We start from the raw sequence: 27,652 nt of genomic DNA on the forward strand, positions 1-27,652 counted from the left end.
GAGAAACGGGTCGTTTGCAGGCAATTTCGGGCGGCGAGAACTCATGCCACGTTTGAGAATAGCTGTAAGAGCAAAAATATATAGAGGGTTATTTTTCATTGGGCCAGCATGTAACCGTTATTAATGTGTCCCTGTTTGATCATGTATCAACTAAAGATTTGCTGCCCCGGCTACGCTAGTATATTGGATACATACATTATCTTCAGCTGAGCCAGAATACTCGGGGCTTCAAGCTTCTCGTTCACATGAATAACGAAATGAATAATGAAATAAGTGCGATGTCAACCTGCCGACAATGTAGGAGAGGGCCTCCTGGCATTATCTGAATAGTTATGGTAACTAGTGTGTGGGAGGGAAATGTGAGCACAAATGTTTGTTAAGTTAATTGAGTTTTAATGTGCAATCAGAGAGACATTTTTGTTTCCCTTGGTTTCACAGAATCCACTACACACCATTTAGTTTTTAATGTTCCTGCTGAGACATGCATTAAAGTTCAGGAAGGATGAGGCTGTAACTGCTGAATGCAACTCTGAGACTTTAACTGACAAATTATATCTAGATTATATATAGCATTATGCATGCATTTTGATTAAAATTGTTACCTGATATTCATTACGCAATATTTCAAAAACGCACATGATTAGACTCTCTCAACAGTCACTATTTTATGAGCAAGGGCCTTCAAATTGCTCATAACTTAAATCATTTTATTTAAATTTCTTTGCCAGCCATCTTGAAAGAGTAGGTGTGCAACTTTCATTTTGTTAAGTAACGCTCCTCTTATACAGCGCCTTGCCATCTACTGTACGTGATAGATAAATAAGAACTAAAAAAGTAGTAGCAGCAGTTGTTTAACAATAGCCCGTCATCTTCTCTCATAACCCTTACCGACAGTATTCCTCTTTCAGCATGTCTGTTGCATAATCGATTAATTCTGGCATGAAAGTATTGACGGCCTCATAGGCAAAGTCCTCTGTTTTGGCAGTTAGGGACTTAAGTTATCGCAGTACTTCATCACTGTCAGTGCGACTCATCAGTAGTACATTAGCGAGGCATTAAAAAGATTATTTTTCACAAAACCAATACCGCAGTCGCCGGGCCTGTATCTATTATCCTCCCCGATGAATCATACAAACAGTTGCACCTAACATCAGGGCATCGACAGCCTCGTGTTGACTGAATGTTGCCCCCTCCGCCTGGCAGTGAAAGAGTTAAGGCATCAGAGTGAGGTAATGACAGGAGGTGATTGGTGCCGAAAGGTTCCTGATTAGAACCTTCGTGCATAAATGTGCGGGACAGGCAGTCTTCTCCCTGGAGATCGCTGTGAATCTCATCCAGTGGTGAATGGGATTGAGCTGAATGTGATTGAATGGGCTAAAACAGGACCTGATAGCAGGTGAGTGTGTGTGTGTGTGTGTGTGTGTGTGTGAGTGAGAGAGTGGTGATCATGTCATAGCTATCAGTGGTATTGATCGGAGGGACGGGGGACGGTGTGGCGCTTAGGCCGACTTAATGTTTCACACACAAACACACACACACACGCACACGCACACACACACACACACGCACAGTTATAGACACACATATACACAGACAGCTGTATAACATTTTGCAGTAGAACATCTAAACAATCAGCCAGCAGTTGAGGTGGTAGGGGTAGAGGTGTGTGTGTGTGTGTGTGTGTGTGTGTGTGGATGCACATTCACACATATGTGTGTATTTGTGCATTTCCCTTGCCTCTTCCAGTTGACAGACTCCAGCAGCTTTTAAGTTTTGCTTAAATAATAACAATAAACTTTCTTAACAAGGTTACAAGGTGCTTTACAATAAAATAATTCGAAAAAAAAACGAAACAAACAAACAAAAAAATACTCATTCCTGTCATGTTCCTAGCAGCTGAAATGACCTAATGGAGAGATCATCGTCACCATCCTAGCTGTGCAGTATTTCTGAGTTAGATATTTAGACAACAGAGAGAGACAAATGGCCCCGGTCTTGCTTGTTACTGCACTCGGGGTTATTGATGGGATACGCTCAGCTTTAAAATATTGGCTCTATATTTGTTTACATAAGAAATATTTTGAATTACACTGGCGATAAATTAAAAAGCAATATATATGTCATACATCCAGGCGAAAAAGAAAACAAAAAGTTGGCTATAGTTACAAAAGCACCCGAGAGATGAATGTGTTTTGGAAATATTTGCAGAAATATTAGAGGCAATGAATCAGGGGTAATGGCAGAAGCAAAACACTCCTGAATAAATAATAATCGGCGAGCAATTATGATGCAGCGCACAAAAACAACAGCTTAATTTACTTTCAACTGTAAAAGATCCATATTTGTCACCGCGACTAACAGCCCTATAAGAGAGAATGATGATGGAGCTATCTGCTGCTGAAAATGGGGTTTAATATTCAAACGCACAGATACAAAAAACACATACTGTAGCTAACACACACACACACACACACACACACACACACACACACACCTCTCACCCCCCTCTCCTCTCCCTTGTGGGTTTTAGATTTCTGCTGACTAACATGGTATATAAATGTTATTCATGTAATTTTAGAGTCACGGCTATTCTGCTGCTCCTTTCCTCACTGAAAGCCCATTTGTTTTCACCTGTAGCCCTCTGCCATACAGCAACAGTGAAAGGTGTGGGCCATTAAGCCATTAGCTAATGACGGGGCATTGTCAGATGTCCCACTCAAGTGCTTGCTAACAGCATGGTGAAGGAGGCGACCGCTGGTTTGGAAATAGGAGGCGTATGCGATACAGGTAGCTGTAGCTGCAGAGAGATCACTTTCATACAACGGCAAACAATAGACTTGCTGTAATGCTTCATTACCGCATTTGGTTTTAACATTGTATTTTCCAACCAGGAGTCTATGATGAAGCCATGAGTGGTTGAATAAGGTCTGTGGCTGAAATGAGCTAATTAGATGAATATTTATATGCATATATATATACTATTATATATATAAATATACTGAGAGTTTTCCTCCTACACAAGGCGCTCTGCTCTGGGTTGACTGAGGGTGAAAAGCAAGACTTCACGTGTTAAATAAAAATGCTAAGAAAACATAACATATATTTTGTAATAGCAGCGCGGGTTCCTCTCCTACCACAATAAAGGCTCCTTTCTGACCATTCGTTTCTAGCACACACACACTCTTTAATCATTTATTAATGTCTACACTAGTATAAGAATAAACAGGGGAAATAAAAAATACTTACGCAATCAGAACATTTCTGGGACCATGCATACTAATAGCATCGCCTTTGGATATGGTGACTGCGAAATATCAGCCAAAACAAAAACAAGCCAACTGTTTAGCTCTGTTGTTGATGGTCTTACTGTTTGTAGTCCTCTAGCTGCCAGCCTGTGGCCATGGTTTACACACACTCTCAAACACAGACATACACCAACGCACAAAAACACACACTTGTTGTCCACTCACCCATATGTTGCCGTCCTGGTGATAGGGTTTCCAGTTCCTCCCTGTGTCGCTGTAGAGGAGACGGTACCGCGTCGTCCAATCAGAGCTGCTGTAGCGGCCCTGCGTTGCTATGGCGCTCACCTGCTTCCTGGAGCCCAGGTCCACCTGTAGCCACTGGTAATGGTCACTGTCCAGAGGAGACCAGCCACCAGCACCTAGAGAGTCACAGAGTACAGAGAGTTTTATAAAGAGTGGGAGTTTTGTTTTGAAGGGAAGAATGATAAGAGACAATAACAGCGCTTGATAAACGCATATATGCGTTCTGGCAAGGTAAACTAACATGAAGGTGAAACTATGCAGTTAGAATAGTGGAACTGGAATAAAGTTGTGTATTACTTGCAAATGGTTCCTGTTTTGTGCCATAAAGTAATATCTCTCTCTGTGCTGTAAAGCAGTCCAGTAGAATACAGACAAAATCCAGCCTGGTGGTTGCAGTGTAGAGACTATAGAGGTGGTCAAATGTCTTGTTTGTTTATGGTAATTACACTAATGTCTCAAAATTAATGTGGTCATGATTTACTGATTTTAAAATGAGTTGGACTCTGTGTACAATAAGGACAGAGTCAGTTCAGTATCAAATTCAATCAACTCTCGATATTTTCTTCAAAATTCACATACTGGAAATTGTTTGTCATAAAATGATTTTTATATCCATTCTATAAAGTCATTATTAAGTATAAGGGCTTGGTCATTTTTTATGTGAACTGCAGTTTCAATTGATAATGTGAATTGAGTGAAATGAAAGAGAATAGACTCCGACCCTGGTACACATGTTTCTTCTACCTTCCGTCAGTGTTTCCTGTACAATTGTTTTTAGATGTGGGTGGAGGTCATTTTTGAGCCCTTTCTAGGCTCAGTTCCTGCTTGGCGTACCTGATAAAGTGGCAAGTAAGGGTGTACAAATAGTAGAAAGTCTGTTTTTCTTTCAGTGTCTTATTATTAGCAATAGTTGTCTGTTGTGCATTGTTGCTGCTGTTCAGGGGAAACCAGCCCAGACTCCTAGACGGGCAGAGAAGCAGTGTGGTCCCGTAATAATGACATTTCACAAAAAGATGGTCTAGTTACACGGTTATGGTCTATCCTATTATTAATGGTCAGTGTCCAGCATGGAGCAGCCCAGACATTTGCTCCTAGACAGCCACTGGAACAGCGTGGTAGAAGTAATGTTTGATTAAGAGCTTTGCATACGGGACTAGAGCCTGCTTACTATAGAGATGTTTCACAAGAGCGACAAGTACACTCTGCTTCAGTAGCCGTAGTCGTATAATTACTCACTGTCCAGCAGGGCCAAGACCTCAGCTCCCACAGGAATAGCATTAGTATGTATGACATTTCAGTATGTAATGACATTTTAATATTGGTATGTAAGACATGATATGACATTTTATAAATGCTGGAAAGACTGTCACCTACCAACTGATAACTATGTTTACTTTATCAGGGAGACCAACTGCCTATAGCTGACCAAGGAGGAAACCACGATAGGAATATGAGTACGACATCGTATGAAGAATTTGTTATTCATGATGTCTCTTTGTCACAAAGTACCACAAACTGCTTACACAGAGATAAAAACAGGAACGGGACTTTCCCTGCATATGTAAATAACTCATAATGCAAACACTGTCAAGCACACTTTGTACCGACAGTGACATATGGTTATCTCCTATTATTTCCAGCTAAGCTCTTGTTGAATATGTGTATCCTACAAAACAGATTAAAGTAATATTTCACTCTTGTAGAACATTTTCATTCATTTTCATTTTTTGTGAGCACGTCTGTTGGAATTCTGTTTCTTTTTAGCAGCTCTCAATATTGACAATGCAAACAGGTAAAATGACTTATTTAAAAGTTGGACCTTGGACACAGAGTGAAATTATTTTATCTGGGTCTACTTTTGCTTTGTTTATATATAGCTTAGAAGATTGTCAAATATTTTCAAAGCTACAGTATGATAACTAGCAGTCCACACAGCGGCTGAGTTCATGAAGGTCATGAACTCCTATACAGGCTAGGTGCACTAAAGTGGGAAAATATTCTACCAAGGTGAAGTGATGCTTTGGACAGAACGACAAGTCTGAAAGTGTCAAAGCTGACAGCTTCAACACTGTTCTCCCATGGCCAGAGCTTCGGCGGTTGGAATAGATGGCTGTGTTTGTTTCGTAATCCTCTCAGAGCCAGTCGGTGTCCTTGCACCAGCCTATTTGTGACTGAAACAGCATGCCTCTATCTTCATTCCCAGAGAAAAGCCCATATATCCTCAAGCAGTTGCACCCCTTCACACCTCCAGGTGTCTACCTGAGGCGGGGCCAGACTCTCCTGGACCTGGCAAAGCCCCTCAGGTTAAATGAGCCCCGGGTTAAATGGTGCAGAAACACAAGAGCGAGTCGACTACTGGACAGGACAGGAGGGAAAGAAAAATGCTGGCCAGGATCCCAGTGCTCTGATTTCATCTGCCAGTGTCGAAATAAGAGTCAGAAAAAAGAAGGATGATACTAATACATAGGCTGCTCTGAGGGCAGTCAAGGCAGACTGAGAAAAACATACACAGGAGCATATAAAACAGATGTACAGACAAACACAGACGTGTGCATTCACACACAAACACTGCAGGAAACGTCAAGCACATAAGATGTATCTGCAGGAAAGAGCCAAGGCTGTGACTGAATGCTGACTGTGAAATGACTATAGGGAAGAGTGGGTTGTGGATGGACTGTGAACCAGCCATGTCACAGCCGTCCGCTTTGATTCTCTCTGATAGATTTTTTCTAAGGGACACGGACACAGATAAGAGAGCGACGGGCTCAAAGCGCCAGTGAAGGAGAGTGACTGATAGATTTGAAAATGACAGGGAGAGAGAGAAAGCAGGAAAAAAAATAATAAGTGTGAGACAAAGTGAGAAAAAGGGAGTTGAGAGACAAAAACAGAGGGACTAAGACCAGGGAGAGAGGGAGAGAGGGAGAGAGGGAGAGAGGAAGAGCGTAAAACGTGGGGGAGAAGGCATGAGAATGCGAGAGTGAGAGATAGCCAGGTGATAAAATAGGGGGTGGGTGGGTTGCGATGTATTCCCCCCGACAACAATCCCATATCTTATCCAATTACAGAGCCATTACACTCCAGCCCCGGCCCTGACAGATAACCAGGCCCATATCAGTGGAAACGTCAATACCTCAAAAACCCGCTGCAGCAAAGCCATCCCCCCGGGGGGATAAAACGCTATTGCGAGGGGTGGGAGCGTGGATGGGGTGGCGGGCATGGGGGTGGGGTGGGCAGCTTGACAGCGATAAGTAAACAGACAGCGGAAAATAAAGATTAAGAAAGCAAGCCGAGCAGACAACGGCCGAGGCAGCGTGACGCTTTGAACGAGATCGGAGGATGGAGTGTCGGAAAGAATGACGACAAGGTGTGTGTGTGTGTGTGTGTGTGGTGGTGGTGGTGGTGGTGGGGGGGGATTTGAGATTGGAGGGGAAGGGGAGGAAAAAGGGAAACGAGAAAGAGTAAGAGAGATGGATGAGGAAGGGAGATGAGGGAGTGATGTGAGAGGATTTTATGGCTTGGGTATCGGGGAGGCCAGAGATGAGATACCATATGCGGACGGAATGAAGAAAAAAGAAGAAAAAAAAGACAGAAGGAGAACAATGTAGTTATGGTAAAGAAGGTGATCGATGAGGCTGGAAGTGAGGAGGGGAGAAGAAACGGAGCAGACGGAAAAGGGAGGAGAAACCTGTGAGAAAGAGAGATAAACTGAAGCCATTCAACACTGGGGGCCGATATCGACTGAGAGCAGACTGCGGGAAGGTTCGAATGAAATATATATGGAACAGAGAGAAAAGATTGGAAAAGTTAAGGGTAGAGTTCAGGACTGTCGAGGGGAGAGAGACAGGAAGAGAGGGAGAGAGAGAAAGGGAGCCAGCTAAAGAGAGAAAGAGGGAGAATATACTGTATGTATGTAGTGTATAGAGGCAACAATGCACATACCATTGGATTTCAGTGTCAGTTCATCTGATAGCTGCTTACACTCCAACTGAGCAGAGAAAGACTCGGGTGTAGGGATGACAATATATTGAAATTCAATATATCGCAATAAAAAATGTGACAATACGTGTCGAGGGACAGAAAAATGAATCGTGATATTAGCTCCATTTTATTCTGCTGTAGTAATCACCCATAACGATTCACAAGCTCTCCATCCAAATTATATTATTTGTACTTCAGAGAGACATTTTTAAATTGTTGTTTACATTCTAGCAAGCCAGTGCCACTAGAAAGATTTGTGGCTCAGAAATAAACATAATTCTTCACAGTCAGTCTTTTATTTATTACATTGTATCGCGGTTGTATCGAATCCTGAACCCCATATAGCGTATTGGGGTGTACCCTCGACCACACTACTGACAAATTTCTAATGTCACATCCAATGACGGTAATGGATTATGACACATTTCGATGCCAAAGAACGGACATGAAATTGGCTTTTTTTTTTACATTTCTACATCTGGGGAAAGTCCACTGAGCCTGCCTGCTCTTTCTCATCCAACACCCTGTTTCACTCTCGCACACATTCACGCCTGGCAGCTGCCAAAGTGCAACCACAGTCCTCTGCTGTTGCCCACTGAGAAGCACCAGTTAGGGGGTTCGGTGCTTTGCTCAACGGCACTTAGACGGCAGGTGTTGAGGGAAGGGGAAGTGTTTCTCTTTCATTTTCCACGGCCAGATGTTCCCAGGCGGTCCGGGGAAATCGAATTGCCAATCTCCAAAACAGGCTCCTCTAACCTCCCTCCCCCTGTTTTTCATTGTGGTAGTGACCGGAAAATTTGTTCATCTCTGCTTGGTAAAGGGGTGAATGAAAGGACAGGGCGACGGGGGGGGGGAGGACGCAAAGGGGGCGAAGGAGAAGGCGGGTGAGGGTTAGCAGGTTACCAGACAGAACAGATGGGAGAGAGAGAGAGTGAGAGAGAGAGAGAAAGAGAGCGATAGATTGAAAAGTCCGGAGAGACGGACCGGCTCGATAGATCGTGAAAGGGGAGGGAAGCGGCACCAGGCAAAGTGTCCGGAAAGACGGAGGGAAAAAGCGATGAGCGAAGAGAGCCGCGGAGTGAGGAGGTAGGCGTCAGAGGTCAGGCGGATGAACGAGGGACGAGAATAAAGGCGGGGGAGAGAGAAAAAAAGGCAGGTCCACAGAGGTGAGATGGGAAAACGCTGTCACAGATTGGAGAAGAGAGGCGAGCGGGAGACGGGGGAAACGAAAGAACAGATGAGAGGTGAGAGGGGAGGTGGGCGAGCTTGACAGAGGTTAGGAGGGGGGGAAAAAAGAGTGATACGTAAAAAAAAAAGAACAGAGGGGCGGCGAGAGGTGAGAGCCGGAGGGAGAAAGGAGAGGAGCGAGAAGAGGAGAGGTTGACAGAATAAAGTGGAGACGGAGGAGGGGGAAACGGGAGGCGAGGGGCAGGACGGGAGCGAGCGAATAGGAGCGATGGCGAAAGAAAACGAGGGGGGGAAAAAAGGGAGGAGGGGAGGAGCGTCGGGGGACGGTCGCCGCGCTCTCGCCTGTCACGCACACAGATGTTCGGGGAGGAGAGGAGGAGCGGGAGGAGGACGGGGGAGGGAACAGTGGAGCAGAGAAGGTCAGAGAAACCACCTTTGAGCAGGAGAAGTGGAAAAGAAAAGGAGAACGGCTGCCAGAGAAAAAGGGATCAGGGGAGATAGGACAAAGAACAGAGAATAAGTACAAACGAAGAGGATGGCAGAGAGAAATAAGAAATGAAAGCAAAAGAGGCTAAAATTAGGGATGCACTGGTACCTACATTTTTTTTCTTAGTCTTGAACTTCAAGTATGGCTGATACCAAGTTCTAATCTGTTCCATTTCTTTCACTGGATAATGTAGACTTAGAGCAATAATTTGTGGTAGTTGGACAGAAAAATGGTTAGTTTAATTTAGTTTAGTTCATTGTATTTGCACAGTGATGAGCATAGAAATGAAGTGATAAAACACAATGATAAAAACACAAAAAGGAGGGGGAAATTGATTGATATATATAATCCATTTTTCTGCACCAGTCAGATCTAACGTCCTTTAATGCATGAAAAAGGCAGGACATTCAGTTGCTCTGCTTTGATTTCCATTCGCTACACACAGGTCTTCGTATCAGATTTTTTTTCGCACTAGGGAAATTCTCTGATGCCGACAATCTATGTTAGCTAAGTATCAGCCCAATATCCAGTGCTAGTGCTGGCTTCCCAAGCTAAATCCAATCACCTCTATCCTGCATATATCCATATGACACACAACCAGCTTTTGTGGTGACACCAATGTTGGTATTTTAAATTGTGCAGAAGCGTAGAAATCACAGTAATCTGAAAGCGACAATAGCATGGTGAAATGTTCCCTGTGTAGTGCCCTTCACAGGTCTGTACTGGCCAATTGAAATTCACCCAGAGAGGCTCCTTCTGAGATAAAAGGAGCCAACGGAGGCCGGAAAAGAACATGGCTGGAGTACAGACCTTCTCCTGGCTTGCAAAACAAGGTCTGTGCTATCTGTGATGACACAGATAACCCAGGAGTAGCGGCACGGAGAGCCGGGGAGTGTGTTCCAGCACAATCCTACTGATATCGGTACTGATTATGACCACAAACACACTCGCGCGCTAAAACACACAAACACACATAAGAATGGACGTACACACACTCACACGCACGCACACTCACACACGGAGGTGAAACTAAGGTGAAGATAACCTTTGCAGCAAATTTTTATAGCACCTCCAAGTATGCAGTGCAACAGCACATTATCTAGATTTGAAGGTGGATATCAATTGTAGAAAATCTATCATGACCGTGGGACCTTGCCAAACAGGAAAATCAAACAGCTTTTATCAATTGTTCACAAGTTTCCCAGAAAGACAAGGTATATGCAGGCCGCAAAGAATGTGGCTGTACAACACTAGTTATTGCCCATTTTTCACGGAAACCAATAACAATGAACATAAAGCCCGATACAAAGTCATCTCGGGAATGTCGAGGGCACAGATAGATGTACCAACAGCAGTGCTGACTAAGGGAAGGCAGGCGAACATAATGGAGAGGAAATCAAACCAGGAAGTGCCCTCGGGGAACCGTTTTCCAAAAATGGCTGCCTTTTGAAACTGTCAACCAATGCAATCTGGGGGGATATTTTTCTTGTACCGCATCTAACACATCTCAATTCACGGCGTTCAGGAAACCCTCGGCTATGTGTCATTAGACCGGACCACAAGCGAAGATATGAAAGCTCCCTTCGGCTGCTTTGAACTGGAATCAAACGGCGTTCCACTGCCTCAGCAAGTTTCACCGCAGTCTTTTCTCTCTCCTGTTCGTCTCTTGTTAGGCTGTCAGGTTGACTCCCTCCTCCCTTGTTTCTTTTGAGATGCGGATGATCAGAGCTCACCTAACCAGAAAAGTCACGGGGCTGCCTGTACTTCCTGGGGATGAAAACACGTACGTATAATGCATGCATGCTCAAATACACACACACACACACACACACACGCATACATTTGCACGCAAACTCACTGGCACACACGGAGAAGCTGAAACGCCGCTGGAACTGTCGATAAGATATGCCAGCGTGTGTGATTGTGCGTGTGTAAATGTGCGTACACGTGTGAATGAACATGAATGTGCGTATGAAGATGATGAAGGTGGTTTTAACTTTTACAGCCCGGCAGGGAAATGGAAAAGACGTGGTTTAATTCATCTGCCTGACTGGGTAAATGGCTGTCACCGCACCGATGGTAGAAAATGAGACTGAGTCAGAGGAGAGGCAAAGAGAGAACAGGGGAGAGAGAGAGAGAGTGAGAGAGAGAGAGAGAGAGAAAGAACAAGTGCAAAAGACAGAGAAAGAGGGATTGAACAAGTGAATGTGTGTGTGTGTGAGATAGCGAGAGAGAGAGAGACAGAGAGATTCGGAAGCACGCCGAAATAAGGAGAGATTTTCAAGTAAAAGACAAGAGTTATGAGAGTGAGTAACAGAGACACAGCGTGGTTTTGGACGACTGACGAGCAGCCGGTGACAGGCATGACACACTAACAGAAGTGACAGTGGCAAAGCAAAGCATCAAACAAGGGAACATCTCTCCTCTGTCTTACTGTCAGCGTGGGAGAGTGTGTGTGGGTGCGCGCGTACACGAATCAGAATTTGTGTCTGAGCGTGCGGGTTTGAATGCTTTTATGCCTCTGTGTGTGTGTGCGTGTGTGTTCCAGCACCCACGAGTAGTTGTGAGAGTGTGTTTATCAAAGTCGCCGCTTCTAGCTGTTTACTGTTCCCTTCTTAAAAACTCTTTTCATACCGAAACCACATTAACGCAAGTATAAAATCTTAATTAATTAAGAGGCTGGGCTGCCGGAAGAGGGGAGCAGAGAGAAAAGCAGCTGGTTAGCCCTCTGCTAGTACTTCATCTTTCTGTCATGGAGCAAAGGGAGCGGATGGAGACAGAGTAATTTAATTAGGAGCGGCCTGCTATTATCGATGGATGACTGAAACGGCTAGACACATCAAACAACTTTGCAAGATGACAGCGAGTCAAAAGCAATGGATGAAAAGGGATGGGGGGGGTTTTGCAATGAGTCTACAGTTGTGTTGCACTTGTGATGCCCTTCTGTAATAGAGAAGGACACAGTGTAATTTCTCCAAACTTTGGAATAACTTGGAAAAAGTATGTATCAGGGTGAGAATGTGAGAGGAGAAAAAAAATAGATAATGAGGTCTGGGAAGAAAGAAAGGGGACAGGCTGAGAAAATGGGGTGTGGGATTGAGAATGTTACTGTAGAAAATGGAAAGTGTATAGAGGGAAAATGAGATGGAGAAGGGAGAAAGGTGGAGACAGGGATGTGATGGAGGGCAGAGAGAGAGAGAGAGAGAGACAGAGTGGAAGAGAGATAGAGAGAGAGAGGAGGAGGAGAAAAAAAAAATGGAATATAAGGATCAGTGGCCACGTGTTCGTGATTAGCGGCCCAATCTCATGCTTGGCCACTTCTATAGTGAGCAGACGCACCAGACACGCATGTGCAGAAATGTGTGCGCACATGCCTACATACATGTATGCTCACATGCATACATACTCTCTCACACACACACACACACAAGAACACACACACAATCTTTTCATCCATGTCCTCCTTCACCCATCATCTCTCCCTTTCTTCACACATCAGGCACCCATCTGCTCCATGTGTGCTTGGCTCTCTATCCATAAGACCATTGCTCATACACTTTTTGACAGCTTTTCTCTGAATGAAGGCTATGTCAAAATAACTGATTACCTATTGCAGCTTACACGGTGGCAGAGAAAATACGATGCGCCAAAATGGAAATTGGATTGATTCTTTTTTTGCGATTTCACAGGGCACGGGCTTGAAATCCGCCTTGGCTTGAGATCCCTCTCTAAAGTTTGAAGCCTAATTTCAGCACCCGCACAATCTTGACTTGCATTGTCGACTATATGCAAAAAATCGTCACAACCTTATCACAAAGTACAGCCTCTTTTAACCTCCCCTCACCTCTGTCTATCCACCTTATCTCCACCTCAGTGTTCCCTGTGTCCCTCTCACTCTATCTCCCGCTCCTCCGAGAGCTCTGCCACCCCGATGGCTACTTCTCCCTCTTTCTCTCCTCACCTCCCTTCTTCCCTCCCCACTCTCCTCACTCTTCACGTCCCCTCCCCTCTTCCCGTCCTCCACTCTCTCCATGCCTCTCCTTCCTATTCAAGCCTGCGTCCACAGGGCATCTCTCTTTCAGCTGGCAGCGCTGAACACAGGCTTGTGAGAGGTGTTGGTCGCTGCTAATGCTGTTGCTATGCGACTATTGAAAACCTGTTTGAAGCGCATCGCTCTTTTGCTAAAAGTCAAAATACTTTCACCTTCTCATGCTTGGAGCTCTGAGCGCCACAATCGAGATGAGGTCTCACCGCTGTCGGGCCATGCACAAAAGCACTACTCTCGCCATTGAAAGTAACAAGAAGAATGTGAAGAGACCTTCCTGGTGGTCACACAGCCTTCCCTTGGTTTTCTTTAGCTGTCATCCCAAGCCTCTCTCTCTCTCTCTCTCTCTCTCTCTCTCTCTCTCTCTCTCTCTACAGCTGGGCCAAAGAGTTTTGGCGGAGAGAGAGAGGGCTGACCTTTCAGTCTGTCTGAAAGCCCTGAGGTGGGCAGTGTCTCACAGATGAACTAACACTAAGGAGTGATGGAGAGCGGGAGGAAAGAGTCATGAAGATCAGTGACCAGGAGGGAGGGAGAGAGGAATGGAGAGAGGGAGAGAGGAGCGACCAGGAGGGAAAGAGAGAGTAGGGGGGAAAAGAGAATGAGGAGGGGAAGGAGCAAAGGGAGGAGACAGATGGATGGAGGGAAGGAGATGGTGAGGGAGGAAGGAAGGGAGAAGTAAAAAGAGAGGGAGAGATTGAGAAGGATGGTGGGAATGAGGTATTAGCAGATGGAAAGAGGGAGGGAGAAAGAGAGAACAGGATAGAGAGAGAAGTAGTGTCAGAGTTTTAATCTGCTTTTACAATATATATTCTGTCCTCACAACCCAGAGGCAGAATCTCTGCCTGCTTGATTTATCCTGCTTTACAAATGGAGCACATCTAATGTAATTAATGGATTGCATGAGACAAACAACAACAACTGATAATCAAACTGAAGCGGGCTTAAATAAGATGTTGTGATGTCGTATTATGAATAACGTGTCGCATAGGAGAAACAGCTTGTAAATGATTGTGTTTTCCAAACAAAGACAAAAGGCATTTAGCATTTAGTATTATGATGATGAGTTAGTTGGTAAAGAATGTGTTTGCATTTCAAGAGACAGACAAGGGGCATTTAGCCGGCTCCCCCTTCCAAGTAAACACACAAATAAATTAATGTGTACAGGCCTATGCACACACACACACACACGAACACACACACACACAAACATAAACACACATACAAATATACTCCCCTAAAACACACACACACATACACACACACATAAACACAAACTAATGAAAAATGTCTCCCTCTCTCTCTCTCTCTCTCACTCTCTCTCTCTCTCTCACTCTCTCACACACACACACACAGATTGAGAACACAGTGTGTGTGTGACAGCAGTCAGATGAACAGGCAGGGCAGGGACCAGGGGCCTGGTGACTGGCTGGCATACAGCAGACGGCTGCCTGCTGGAAAATCGTTACGGCATCATTTACCACACACACACACAAACACACAAACACACAGAGGAATCCTATGCATGCCTGCACACAGAAATGCATACACACACACGGACACACACACGCCCACCCACCCACGCTCACACACGCCTACGGTTCTAAAACTCATCTAATAGCTGTCAGCATTCACAACACAAGCTTAATATGAGTGCTGTGTCCCATTGATTTTGTGCCTCCCCTGTTCTATGGCACAGGAAGATCGGAGTAGATTGGCTTATCAGCATAGACTCAAGTCACCAACGGCACATTTGGCTGCCAAGTGCAGCCGCTTGGAGGGACTCCGCCCTATAGTATATGTGTCAGTATGTGAGCTGGTATTCCTTGTGCCTGTGTGTGTTTCTGGGAATGTATGTGTGAGTGTGTGTATCGTGTGTGAGCGCTGTTTCATTACCTATGTGCATGTTTTGGTTTCTGTGAATGAATATGCATGTGTGAGGTGTGAACTTGTATTTCTTTATGCCTGTGAATGCATAGCCTGTGTGTGAATGTGAAGGTGTGAATGTGCCTTTCTGTGTTTCCGTGAATGTATGTGTGTGTGTGTGTGTGTGTGTCGCATGAGAGCTTGATTGGTTGTGATTTGTGTATTTCTGTGAATCAGTGTGTGTTTGTAGTGTACCTACAGTATGTGTTTCTGAAAATGTACAGTATGTATGTATAGGGTGTGAACTTTATTTATACCAATGAGTGTGTTTCTGTGAATGTGTGTGTGTGAGCTTGTGTTTCGTGTCTGTATGTGTGTTTGTGAATGTGTGTGTGTGTGTGTATTTTCACTGTGTTTGCTTCTGTTTAAGAGTTAAATACACAGAGAAAAATCTTCTCCTCTTCGTTCTCTGTTCAAACTAGTCCACCAGCCCATCATACCGTACGGCTTAGTAAGCACATGATCTCCTGAACTTCACTATTGATTTTCAGCTAACAAAATCTGTTTGAGAAACTGACGGGGCAGACCGATGCTAACTTGTATTTTGGATCGTATCTCCCTTTGCAGCAGAGGAAATGAGAGTTGTTGGTGAGAGAGCGTTGATTTCATGACACATTTCAAGTTTCACTTTGGAGTGTGCCAAGGAACCGAAAACCTCCCTCATTCCAGAAACTTCTCTGCCGTCCTTTGTTTTTTTTCCCCTCCAATTTTATATTCCTCCCCTGTCTTATACTGTATGCTAATGAGGTGATGACCTCATCATCCAAAGCCAGTGTCATTCTCTGGAGGACAAGAAGACGCAGAGGACGAGATGAAACTTTACTTGCCTAAATTTGAGCCCCTGTCCGCTCAACAGGATGACAGCCTTTGGGGTATTTTACTCACAAGCTCATGTACCGATAACGTCCCCCTGACATTCGTCTCAGCCCACGTACATCCATGTGAGATCATTTAACAGTAAGTCAGCGTTCTCAATCTCATGGGTTTGTCAATCTGCTGATGAACCCAGTGGAGATCCTGCCTAGGTTGTGACACTGAGAGAGGCTCCATGCAAATGTAGTTTCTATCGGATGAGAGAGATTTGGAGGCGTCTGAGAGAAACTGGGTCCCACCGGAGCCATTTTGGGCTCCTAATTACAAGTCAGCCATTGACAGGTACTGAAGGCGGAGGAGAGCAGGAGTTATTTCTTTGACAATGAGCTTATTCAATGCTAAATACAGATACAGTACAGTCTCTATAGCTATATTTGAGTCATTGGGCTTAATTTTGGATTTTCTATATATATTTTATATATATATATAGTACGTATTAAGTCAGTAGTAAGTATTCTGTTACTGAAACAATTTTGGAGCACACTGCAAAAAAATGCCTTCTTATCAAGTCATTTAGAGTGAGAAAAAAGTGAAAAAATATGCCTCTGGGATCAAATAATTTCATTTTTTTTCAGTGCAAATCCACTTGCTTGAAGAATTTTCTTGAATCGAGTGACATTATCCGGACACTAATGAAGTAATTTCCAGAGTAGTTTCAAAGAAATTCTCCAACAGGTGAAACTAGGTTGGAAACAAGTGAAATCACATGACCCCATTAGCAATTTTTTCACTTATTCTACAGAAACAAGATACTAGATTAAATGAGTTGTTTAGATAGATTTTGGAAATGCATTTCAGGCTGCAGCCTTATGCATTATTCAGCTATTTCAATAAGTATTATTGTGTAATTTTAGTACAACTACACTCTCAGTAGAATTCAGTTTCTGTGCTCCAAGCGTTTCACTTTCCCACAGAACCTCCGTCCCCAAGGAATTTGAATGAAAGAGGACAAACCAGGGAAGGAATGTACCAGCACTGTATATTTACACTGAGCCGTTATCACTATCATTAAGTTTCTGTCTTTGCTTGTTTGTTCCTTTCTTCTCTTTCTTGTTTCTGTCATCTTTCTCCTTTCTTTCCTTTATTTCGCTCTTTTTTTCTTTTTCTCTCACTCTCTTTCTTTCTTCCGTGCCTTGGTTCTACAATATGCAATATACAGTATACAGTGGAAGAAGTGAGCCTGGCTGCATTTTAATGTCAACAGTACCTGTGAGGGGCTGCTGGCACTGTAGGTATTGTTATTGTTGCTTAAGTGTGTGTGTGTGTGTGTGTGTGTGTGTGTGTGTGTGTGTGTGTGTGTGTGAGAGAGTGTTTAAGGTGATTTTAGTTATTTTTTCGATGTTTTATTGTGGTGTTTCATTAAAGAAAGTTAAAGTCTCTTTCTCTCCATTACTTTTTCATTTTCCCTCTCTCCGTCTTCCCCTCTTTTCCTCCTTTCTTCCTCTCTCTCTACACAGGACTTGTTGGTGGATGACACCATTAAAGGAGGAGCAGTCCAGCCTTATCTACACTCAGCAATACTATTAGTAGTGTGATTAAACAAACCAGATTACCTTGCCTTTATTTGCCAGCTCTGAGCTCTGTTGCCTCAGCTGTAGTGTGACTATATTAGATGGAAAAGTATGAATTATTAATTGTATAAACATGGAGGGGTGTAATTGTCTGGCCCTATCTCTCTGTGTTGTGGACTGATGTGGAAATAAGCTCCAGTCTGAGTCACTGAGATAATGACCGGAGCTGAAGGAGAGAGAGAGAGAGAAAGAGAGAGAGAGAGATGGAGGAGGAGAAGAAGAAGACAGAGAGAGGAAGAGAGAGAGAGAGAGCAGTTATGTGAACCGTGGGAGGGTTATAAGGTGAGCTCTGCAGTGTGTTATATGTAAGTGTTCATGCATTGGATGTTTGCTCGTTTGTGTATGTGTACAGTATGTGCTCGCATTATTGTGCATTAGCAAATGTACCTCTGAATCTGTTTTCAAGTGTTGTGCCGGTGCAACAAAATTCTCACTGATTGAGGACAGCAACTCCCAAAGACAGTGCAACCTTTTTTCTCTGAAAATAATAAATATAAAAAGTTCTTTATATTGTTATTTCTTTATGTTTCGACATATTAGCCCATATTCATAAAACTAACTGGCAGGGTTAATGGTGTGGTAGTGAGACCGTGGCGGTGCATTTTCCCTATTAATAAACGGGGTTTACCACCTCAGCTTTACTGCTTGCATTATTTTGGCACCAACGCCCGCTTCTGATCATCTGCATGTCCTGTAAGCATTCATAAAGCTGTGCAACAAATACCACTCGCTCTGCCAAGGCGGTATAGTTCCAACTTATGATTATGTATGTTAAAAAAAAGTTTTATTAATAAACAAAATATCTCTAAAAGCTATGTTTTGTCAGTGTATTTCACTGCTGAGCTTGGAAACAGGTGTTTTGCATTGTGTGACACAACCTCTTCTCTTAATATACAGAGTTCTGCTGGTGAGATCTTCGGCTTGCTTTGCCTTTCTGACATATGTAGCTTGTGATTGTGTTTGTGCATGGGCGTGGATGATCAGGGAAGTGTTTAATATGCAACACTTAACTTACATATTGATTTTCACTGGCTTTCACTTGGGCCACTGCAGACAATAACACCATGGTAACGTGTCTCACGTGGTAACTTTATGAATCACCTCGAATTACTGCGCCACAGATTTTGCGCTACACAACCACTAAGTTTTATGAATATGGGCCATTATCTTTGTCAAAGTACCTCAATTTGTAAATGCATGTGCCTTTCTGGGGTTTTCTGTGTGTGTGTGTGTGTGTGTGTGTGTGTGCGTGTGTGTGTGTGTGTGTGTGTGTGTGTGTGTGCGTGCCTACCTCCTCTCTTGTTGAGCTTGGCATATCCAGGTGCGTATCCATTGGTGAAGACAGAGGAGCTGGTGAAGGCTGTGTGAGGAAGAGGAGAGGCTAGAGCCTCATCACACTTCTCTGTAGAGAGAGACAGAGACAGAGAGAGAGAGAGAGAGAGAGAGAGAGAGACAGAGAGAGAGAGAGAGAGAGAGAGAGAGAGAGAGAGAGAGAGAGAGAGTAAGAAGAGTCAGGAAGAAAGATGGAGAAGAAAGAGAGAAGGGAGGGGAGAGGAAGGAGAGAGATGTTGGTGAGACTTTAAACTATTATTAAGTAATCAGAGAATATACACCCATGCTAAACGTACATTTAGCTTCACCATGTCATTGAGTCCATGGAGTAATTCCATACATTGTTGATTAATTGTTAAATTAATTAATAAATTCTGGGATAAGACCTTCACTATCTATTGACAGAGAACTCGCATTGCTTTTCCCACATGGCTTCATTGTTTAAAAGAAACTTGCTGACCAGAGTAGAAATAGCAAAGCCAGAGCCAGAACTGCAGAGAAAATGTTTACAACTTGGCCATGGCTAGAAATTCAAGGGGGCTTATTGTGGGTCAAGAACCAAGTCAAGTCATTTGGACTTAAACCACAGGCGCCCTCACAGCTGCTTTGGGTTCATTGACAATCTTAGAGTGCACTGCAAAAATATCCACCTTAACAAGCAATGTGGCCTTGTAGCCATTTTTTAAGGAAAGAAAAGAAAGAAAGACAAATGAAAGAACTGTGTTCAAATAAGGCTGATATTGTGTTCCACATTGTATACACTGTATACACTGCAAAACAATCCATGGAAGGAATCGTTTGACAGATAATACACAAATAAAGAAGTTAAAGAGGCCAAAGAATGTAACACAAGTAACGACCTATCTGTTAGATCAGTAGCTGTAATGTGATCACTGAAATTGGAACAGTAATGCCTTACTTTACTGCATTACAGGAAAGTAATGTGATTACAGTAACACATTGCTTTGTAACATATTACCCCCAACACTGGGTGGGACTAACAAAACACTTCCTGCCTTAAAGCAAAAAGTTGCATATTGTAGCTTTAAGTTAGCTGCTCCCAAATGCAAATTATTGCAGGTCCTTCAAGAAAAAAAGATTTTAATACTCAGTACAATAATATATTTCCTCAAGATAGCCATTTTCTGCAGCGCATAATCTTGATAGAATGCAGTAATGCAGAGGTGAATAAGTGCTGATATTTCCACCTGTCTAGCTGGATGAACTACGGACCCAATGAGCTGGAGTAGCCATGAGGAAAATAGTCAGAAAGATCAGCGCTGTGGTGCTGCTCAGTCAAAGCTGACCTCCGTGTCAACTCACAACTCCTGGCACTCCCAAAAGGAATCGAAGAAAGAGACCACAGCAGCATATGTATGAGAGACACACACCTGGAAAGGCAGCAAAAGCCACATATACAGGACAATTACACACAGTCATACGGTCTCTATCTCTTCTCTTTCTCCAGCTCTCCTTCTCTCTCACTCACACACACACACACATACACACGCACCTCTTCCAGTACATTAGGTTTCACACAGAGAGAAATTGTGAATGGTCTGTCAGGCCAGGTAGCAGCAGTCAATAGCTCTCTGTCATGCCTCACCGTGTATGTGTGTGTGTGTGTGTGTGTGAGAGAGAGAGAGCATTAGAGGAGAGAGAATCGGCATGTGTATACATGCATGTGTGTACGCGTGCGTGTCTGTGTTTCTGTGTGTGTGTGTGTGTACTGTACGCTGTGGGTGAAAGTCAAAGTGAGCCATGTTAGCCTGTTGGGCTGTTGAGTTGTTAGACGTATTACTTCATGTCACAGGTGGGCTCACAGAGAGAGAAAAACATCATCAAAGCCCCATAAGTGTGTGTGTGTGTGTGTGCGTGTGTGTGTTTCTGTATGGAGGGGAAATGGTCTGCAGCCTCCCTCCTGGTGTGTAGCTGAGGCCCATATTTTCCCTTCACTGCCTGATTTGACAGGGGACACACATGCAGACGCGCACACACATACACGCACACACACACACATGCAGACTCTTTCTCATAGCCACACACAAAAAGCAATGAGGACTCTGGTGCAATGACCTTGCACCAGCGAAGTGGCAAAATCTACTTGCGCCCCTTCGGTAATTTTGTGGCTCACCACGACATCACTTGCGCAGAAATAGGCAGGGAAGCGCACTAGAGGGGGGTGTCAATATAGGTTGGGTGGTAAGATAAGGTAAGATAAGATATACTTTAATGTCCCTGTAGGGAAATTTGTTCTGGACTCCGTCCTGCAGTTCCACAACCCTCATGGCCAACATCTACATTACATGTTAGTGTTGAGAAGCTTAATGGACATAGACAGGAATGAATGTTTATAACGGTTCAGCCTGCTCTTGGGAACCCTGAATCTTCTACCGGAAGGTAAGAGCTGGAACTCTGGGTGGAGAATGTGAGTTGGATCAGACGCTATTTTCTGTGCCTGTCTGATAATAGACTGCTCATAAATTGTTTGGAGGGACGAGTGTTTTTTAACCCCCATAATTTTCATAGCAGTCTGTACCAGACGAGCGATCTGTGATTTCAACTGTACCGTCAAGTTACCATACCAGGCTGTAATACCATATCTTATAATACTCTCTAATACTGCATGGTAAAATAGTAACATGAACTTCTGCTCAACTCCATAGACCCTAAGCTTGGGTCTACGTAAAAAATACATCCGCTGTTGAAGTCTAGAGCAGCTCCATGTTGAAAGTCTCTGCTCTAGACTTCAACAGCGGATGTATTTTTTACGTGGTGCAGTGCAATTTTGGTATCATAAATGATGCTTGCGCCTCCGCCTACTCAGACAAAGTCTCAGCGCAGACGCTGGCTGTGCTATTTCCACAAACAGACGTCGCCAATATCACATAAACACCTGTGATATGTGTTATGTTTGCCTATTCCACTTTGATATCAATTCTCCAATCAATGACTAACTGAATGCAATTTTTTTTAAACACTTACGTAAACGTAAAACAAAGTCAGTTGTATCTGCACTTAGTTATTGTGTGAATCACTGTCTTCCAACATAAAACTGTTGATGCGCATCATTACATATGGTAATTCAGCTTAAAAAGGGACTTCATCTGCCCCTAGTGGCCTATTTGGGGTGCTGCACATTCACACCTTGTGTCTCTGACATCAGTTTCCTCTGAGGAGAAGGCGATCTGGACTCTCCTCATCCATTATGAAACAGTCAGTGTGCTATAGGCAGGGAGCGCACTGCTTTTAAAGCCAATGAGAGGAGCTGATTTGATTGGCCATGACTGACTCCAGCCTCAACCACACCTACTGATAATTTATTCCTCCTAATAGAACCCCTTTAACAACTGTGCTGCAGGTGTGCCACCGCTGCGGCAGCGCCTCTCACAAAATTACCAAAAATCTGTCGGTCACGCCCAAGAGAGCCAGCACCTGCAATTCTGCCTTGATTTACGAAAATAGAGCCATTTATCTCTTACACACATACAGAAATGTACACAAAGACTTTCAAACACACACACACATATGTGCGTGCGTATATAGACTCTCTCATACCTGTACACACACACACACACACACACACACACACACACAAAAACAGATGCAATCACATACAGGCTCTCTCTCATTCATACACACACGCACAGCCACAAACACACACACACACACACACACACACACACACAGCCTTCCCTGCTGCTCCAGTCTCAAGGGGGTCGCTAGGTTTCTCAGCATTCAGCACTCGCTTATTCCAGCTGTGCATGAACACACACACACACACACACACACACACACACACAAAGACCTCTCAGCGTACACAGGGACATAAAGGCTGGGAGAGAAGGGATGAACAGAATGAAAGAGAGGGAGGGAGGAGGGGAGTTAATGGAGAGAAAGTAGATTTTATAAGGAGGAGGGTGGAGGAGAAAAATATGGTGCATTTCTCCACCGCCTAGAGCTAGCCTTATTTCCTCAGGGTCCCCTTAGCTTACTGGTAGGGGAGAAACTGATTACGCTATATGACAGGATTTCAGTAATCTGATCACAAAAAATGGTACCTGTAATCAGTTAGTTACTGCTCAAACCACAATGAACAAGTTACAAATGCTTTTGAAAAAAAAAAAAGTGCTTGAGAGAAAATCTGTTTTGCCTTTGAGATCATAGACCCAAATAGATCCAGACATTATTACATAAACCTCTTGAAATTATGGTTAGAGAGCCAATCTCCAACTGTGGTATGGCAGTCCCTCCTGAGGCAGTGTGGCCCAACTGGCTTTGTTGACAAAGTGACTTTAGATTGAAGTATATTAGTGCATCAATTTTTTTTCAGGGTAGTATGGGATTGCTAGCCATGAGTTTCATAAGGATTTTGAGCCTGCAAAAATTTGGTTCTGGTTGGTAATGTTTGTAAACACAAATCAACGGCTCATCTACAGTATTTCATGTTTAAATCACAAACAAACACTTCAAAAATCTATTTGGATATAGTTATATTTTATACTGCCAAATCAAATCTGGATTGAGGCTTTAGTTTTTGATGTAACTGATGATAATTCTAGTATTCAAATTACTGGGTGTAAATCAGAATATTGTCTGTTTGCCCACCTTCCACCCTCCTGAAGGCATGAGCCTGTACCAATGACAATAATACACCAAAGTGATTTATTGCTTTGAGGCAATTAAATAGCATTGCCAGGTTTCCCACGGAGGTCTATGTGTGTGTGAGGCTCGGTAGCCTTTGTGTTTGTCCTCGTTACTAATTAATCCTCAACAGAGCTCTGGGATGCATCATTTCCATCAATAATTCATTGATATATCACACAATGCCACCTGCTACAGCACCACATAGCACTGTAATATACAGGGAAGTAAATTACTGAATTAAATTAATACTAACACCCACATGCACACTTCCGAATACACAGGTGTGAACACATGCACACTATATTTGCTAGGGTACATGTTCAAATACATATCACATACTGCATGCATACACAGCATCACATGTAGCTAGCAACAGGTTGGGGAGAAAGGTAACAGATATTCATGAATGCGTACCACGTGGTCACACACTCAGGACTTGAGAGTGAGATCGTAGCCGCTGATATTTGCCCATGTCTCAAGTGCAAAGTAGGGTTTTGTGTGTTCAGGTACGTAAGGGCAAGCAAATGACTACAATATCCAAGTGCAAATGTCAGCCTATTCCCGAGAGAGCAAGAAACAGATAGTGCTATGCAAGATAGTATGATAACAGAAGAGAAACAGGTGGGTGGGGGGACTAGACGAGAGAGAAGATGAAAGATGACAGAAGAGAGACAGACGGGAGAAGGGAGTGAGAGAGCGAGAGGAAAGGGCCCCCTACCAAAGGAGGGACCGCGGCATTCTTAGTGACATTTCCAGCTAGGTAAATAACTAGGATGTGGAAAAATAGCAACCTCGAGATGTGTCAGCTGCCTGCCACCAGCTGGGACCAGAGCCACGGACAGACAGACCAGGTTTGGCCAGGTTGTTCAAAGGGCTCTACATTGCTGCCACATCTCTGGAGCTAAAAAGAGTTGGACACAAATACATAACACGGCCACGGTGAGATTCACAACATTCTAAAGATCAACTGGCGTAGAATCACAAGTTACAGCCACGAAACAAGATTTTGGCATCCAGATTTTGGCATGGCAGCACTGAAAACTGCCATGTTCAAACTCTTTTAATCAATGGCTTTGGCTGCCACCAGCTTTGGCCATTCAAGCAAATAGCACTGACAGGGAACATTGGCTTCAGTACGCAACCATTAAGCAGACTAGTGCTGCATTAGAGAAATGAAGAGGAATGACGCATTTCAAGAAAAATATAAAGCATGAAATTAATAACATTGGCATCCTTCTCTCTCATTCACTCTCCCTCAAGGTAAAACAGCCACTACACAAAAACTCTGCCATCTTTATTTAATGATTGTGAAATGCCAAATCCAATGTGCGAGGAATTTGGTAGGGTGCTGTCAAGTTTGCCCTCTCAGCAACAGTGAATGCTTAGGTTTGGGGACTTGGGGGCTTTTTCTGGACTCAAGTCATGAGCACAGGAGGAGCTGTCAAAAGTGCCAACAGCTGCATGGAGATGTCGTCTGACTCTCCCAACTGCCAGTGAATGTGAGTGTCTCTGTCTGTGCATGCGTTTGGTCTCTGGTGCGGCTGGGAGCAGCCCAGATCTCTGCTTTCCATTTTCCCTCACGTTCGCCTTCCAATTTGACAAAGTCCATCTGGAGCAGAGCGGGAGGTGGTCTTCGACTAATTTGGGTTTTGTTGCCTTAGAGGCCTCTTCCACTGGCCTCATCTCCTCAGTGAAATTTCTAAACTTAAAACAGTCCATCTCGAGTTCTGTCTGATTATCTCCACCAGTCAAGAAGCAATCAGTTGGATGTATTCAGTGTTGAGGGTCGGTGTGCAGGGGGGGATTCTGGGATGCCAGAACTTACTGTTGAGCCGCTGTCACCCCCTCTTTCCTCTGACATCCAAGCCAGGTTTCTACATAGTTGCTCACCCTGAATAGCCCAAGGGATAATTACATCAATTCATGTGTATTGGTAAATGGTAAATCTGTGACTATGCAAATGCTGCTACCAACTTTGTCAATACTGCTACAATGGAACAATTCTTTGGCTTTGAATGTATACTTGTAGTGTGTTTATGTTTAGTCTACTGCTGCACAGTATGCTTTGTCTGCTCCATATGAGGTCCTGTTATGTTTGTGTCAATCCTGTCTTGTGTAACTGTCTTATAATGTGTCAGCACCAATTAGCCAGGTCAAATTCAATGTGCAGCTGTTGAAGCAATTCTGATTCTGTTTGCTCGCAAGGACTATTTGAAGTTATTCGTTGTGGGGGCGCAGTCGGGGAGTTTAAAGCCCTGGGCAAATGACCATTAGCTAATTAGCAAGCAGCTAGATAAGCGCATTGTCCTGTACACCTGAAACGGCATGACAGCAGCTCCCTGGTGGGATCTACAAAGACGTATAGGACACAAATAAGCAGATGTTCCACAGCATAGAAAAAGGCATCTCTAATTGGCATTACAGATGGTGACTCCTGCCATTTGCCAGCGCCTTCACTCTAAAACAAGGATTGTGAAATAATCACAAGATTTGTTGTCTTGAACTAAACCCATAGGGACATGTTGGAACATACTGCAATATGAGTCAATGTGTAATGTGTGATAGTCATGGACACTTCAGCAGGACGGATGCTTGCTGACACCAGTGTTTGAACCCATTACCTTTGAAGGTTGGTGGAAGGGAATCTCCCTACTCACTATTGTCATGACAATTTACAATATATCCATTCAGGATATCCATATCAGACATATCAGTTTCTGTATATCTGTCCTATATGTATTAAGTTAGGTGCCACACATGCTGTACTATTTTAACAGATCTATTTTTAAGAGTGCAGAAAGGTTACATTATGCACTGCTGTTCAGAGGGCTCCCACAGTCTTGTGGCATGACATATTAAGCAGCGGAGTGAATAACAATCATCCACACCCCAGGGTGGGAGCCCATTCCATTTCAATTCAATTCACACAATACCCCAGTGAGAATTAAAATGACCATTTAACTCTCTATGACGAGGTGGCAAATTTTCCGAATGTGAAATTTGGTCTGTGGAAAAAAGACGAGCGTGAATGGGGAGTTATCATATTCTTAGAGAAATAAAACCTCTTCAGGCATAGCTGTTACAAAATGTTGGTGATTTTCTATTGACTAAAAAAATTACCCTAAATAAGGTGATAATGACAGTTTTCACTGTGGAAAACAGTCTTTTTCATGCTATAGTTGGCTATTTTCAATTGAAACTGCTCGTCTCTACCCCACCGTTGGCCTGTTTCGTACCATAAAAATGATTTGTTTTTGTACTGAGCTCTTTGACTAAGATGAGTTACTTCCCCCATCTCTCTCTCTCTCTCTCTCTCTCTCTCTCTTTAGGAATGTATACAGTGTGTATGTGGAATATGTCTCACCTTGCCCGGGGGGTGAGGTGCCTTGTTATTATATTCTCTCTAACTATCTCTTCATCTGTCTCTCTCTCTATATGTCTCTCTCCACCTTTCCTTTCTCTTCCTCTCCCTTCTTTATCTCTTTTCTCCATTTCTATCTGCCTTTTCCCCCTTCTCTCTGTCTGTGTGTGTATGTGAGTGGGTGAATTTTTAAGCGGCTTTTAGCTATTTTTTCCTCTGTCCTTGTTGTAAGATGTTAAATTAAAAAACAAAGTCTCTCCTTCTCCCCATCTCATTCTGCTCCCCCCCCCCTTTTTCCCGACCACCCCCACTCCAACCACCCACTGCCACCCCCCAGCCTCTGCCAGCTCTTTGCCTGAGCCGTTAATCTAAATTTTTGGGTCCAGATTCATTTTTCATGTCTTGCAATCCTCACCAAACAGTTTTTGTCAACAGATCTGGCGCCCTGTGCCAATGTGAGCGTAGACCAAGCGCATAATGAGATGTTTTGGAAGAAGCATGCACACATAAACACAGACATCCAAACACATAAACACGCACACTCCTTTTCTGCTTCCCTCTCTCTGTGATGTTTCCATGTAACTGTCAAGCGAAATTTAACCAAACTTTTGAAATATCACAAAAAGTTTCCATCAGCTGGGTTGCGAATAAATAGAATAAATAGAATAAATAGACTTCCTCAATGCAGATCGCAGTTAC

At 43.6% G+C, this 27,652-nt stretch overlaps 1 protein-coding gene across 1 annotated transcript in view; it reads right to left on the bottom strand.

The window, feature by feature from the left end:
* The window catches only part of cntnap2a (contactin associated protein 2a), a 332,210-nt gene that overhangs the window by 171,689 nt on the left and 132,869 nt on the right, over positions 1–27,652 (bottom strand). The window contains exons 2-3 of the mRNA XM_071919513.2: positions 18,905–19,015; positions 3,471–3,664 (exon numbers count right to left, since the gene is read on the bottom strand). Of these exons, the coding sequence (XP_071775614.1) occupies positions 3,471–3,664; positions 18,905–19,015 (305 nt within the window). The remainder of the gene's footprint in view (positions 1–3,470; positions 3,665–18,904; positions 19,016–27,652) is intronic.

Source organism: Centroberyx gerrardi, chromosome 22, assembly GCF_048128805.1.
Source record: "Centroberyx gerrardi isolate f3 chromosome 22, fCenGer3.hap1.cur.20231027, whole genome shotgun sequence".
Taxonomy (NCBI): domain Eukaryota; kingdom Metazoa; phylum Chordata; class Actinopteri; order Beryciformes; family Berycidae; genus Centroberyx; species Centroberyx gerrardi.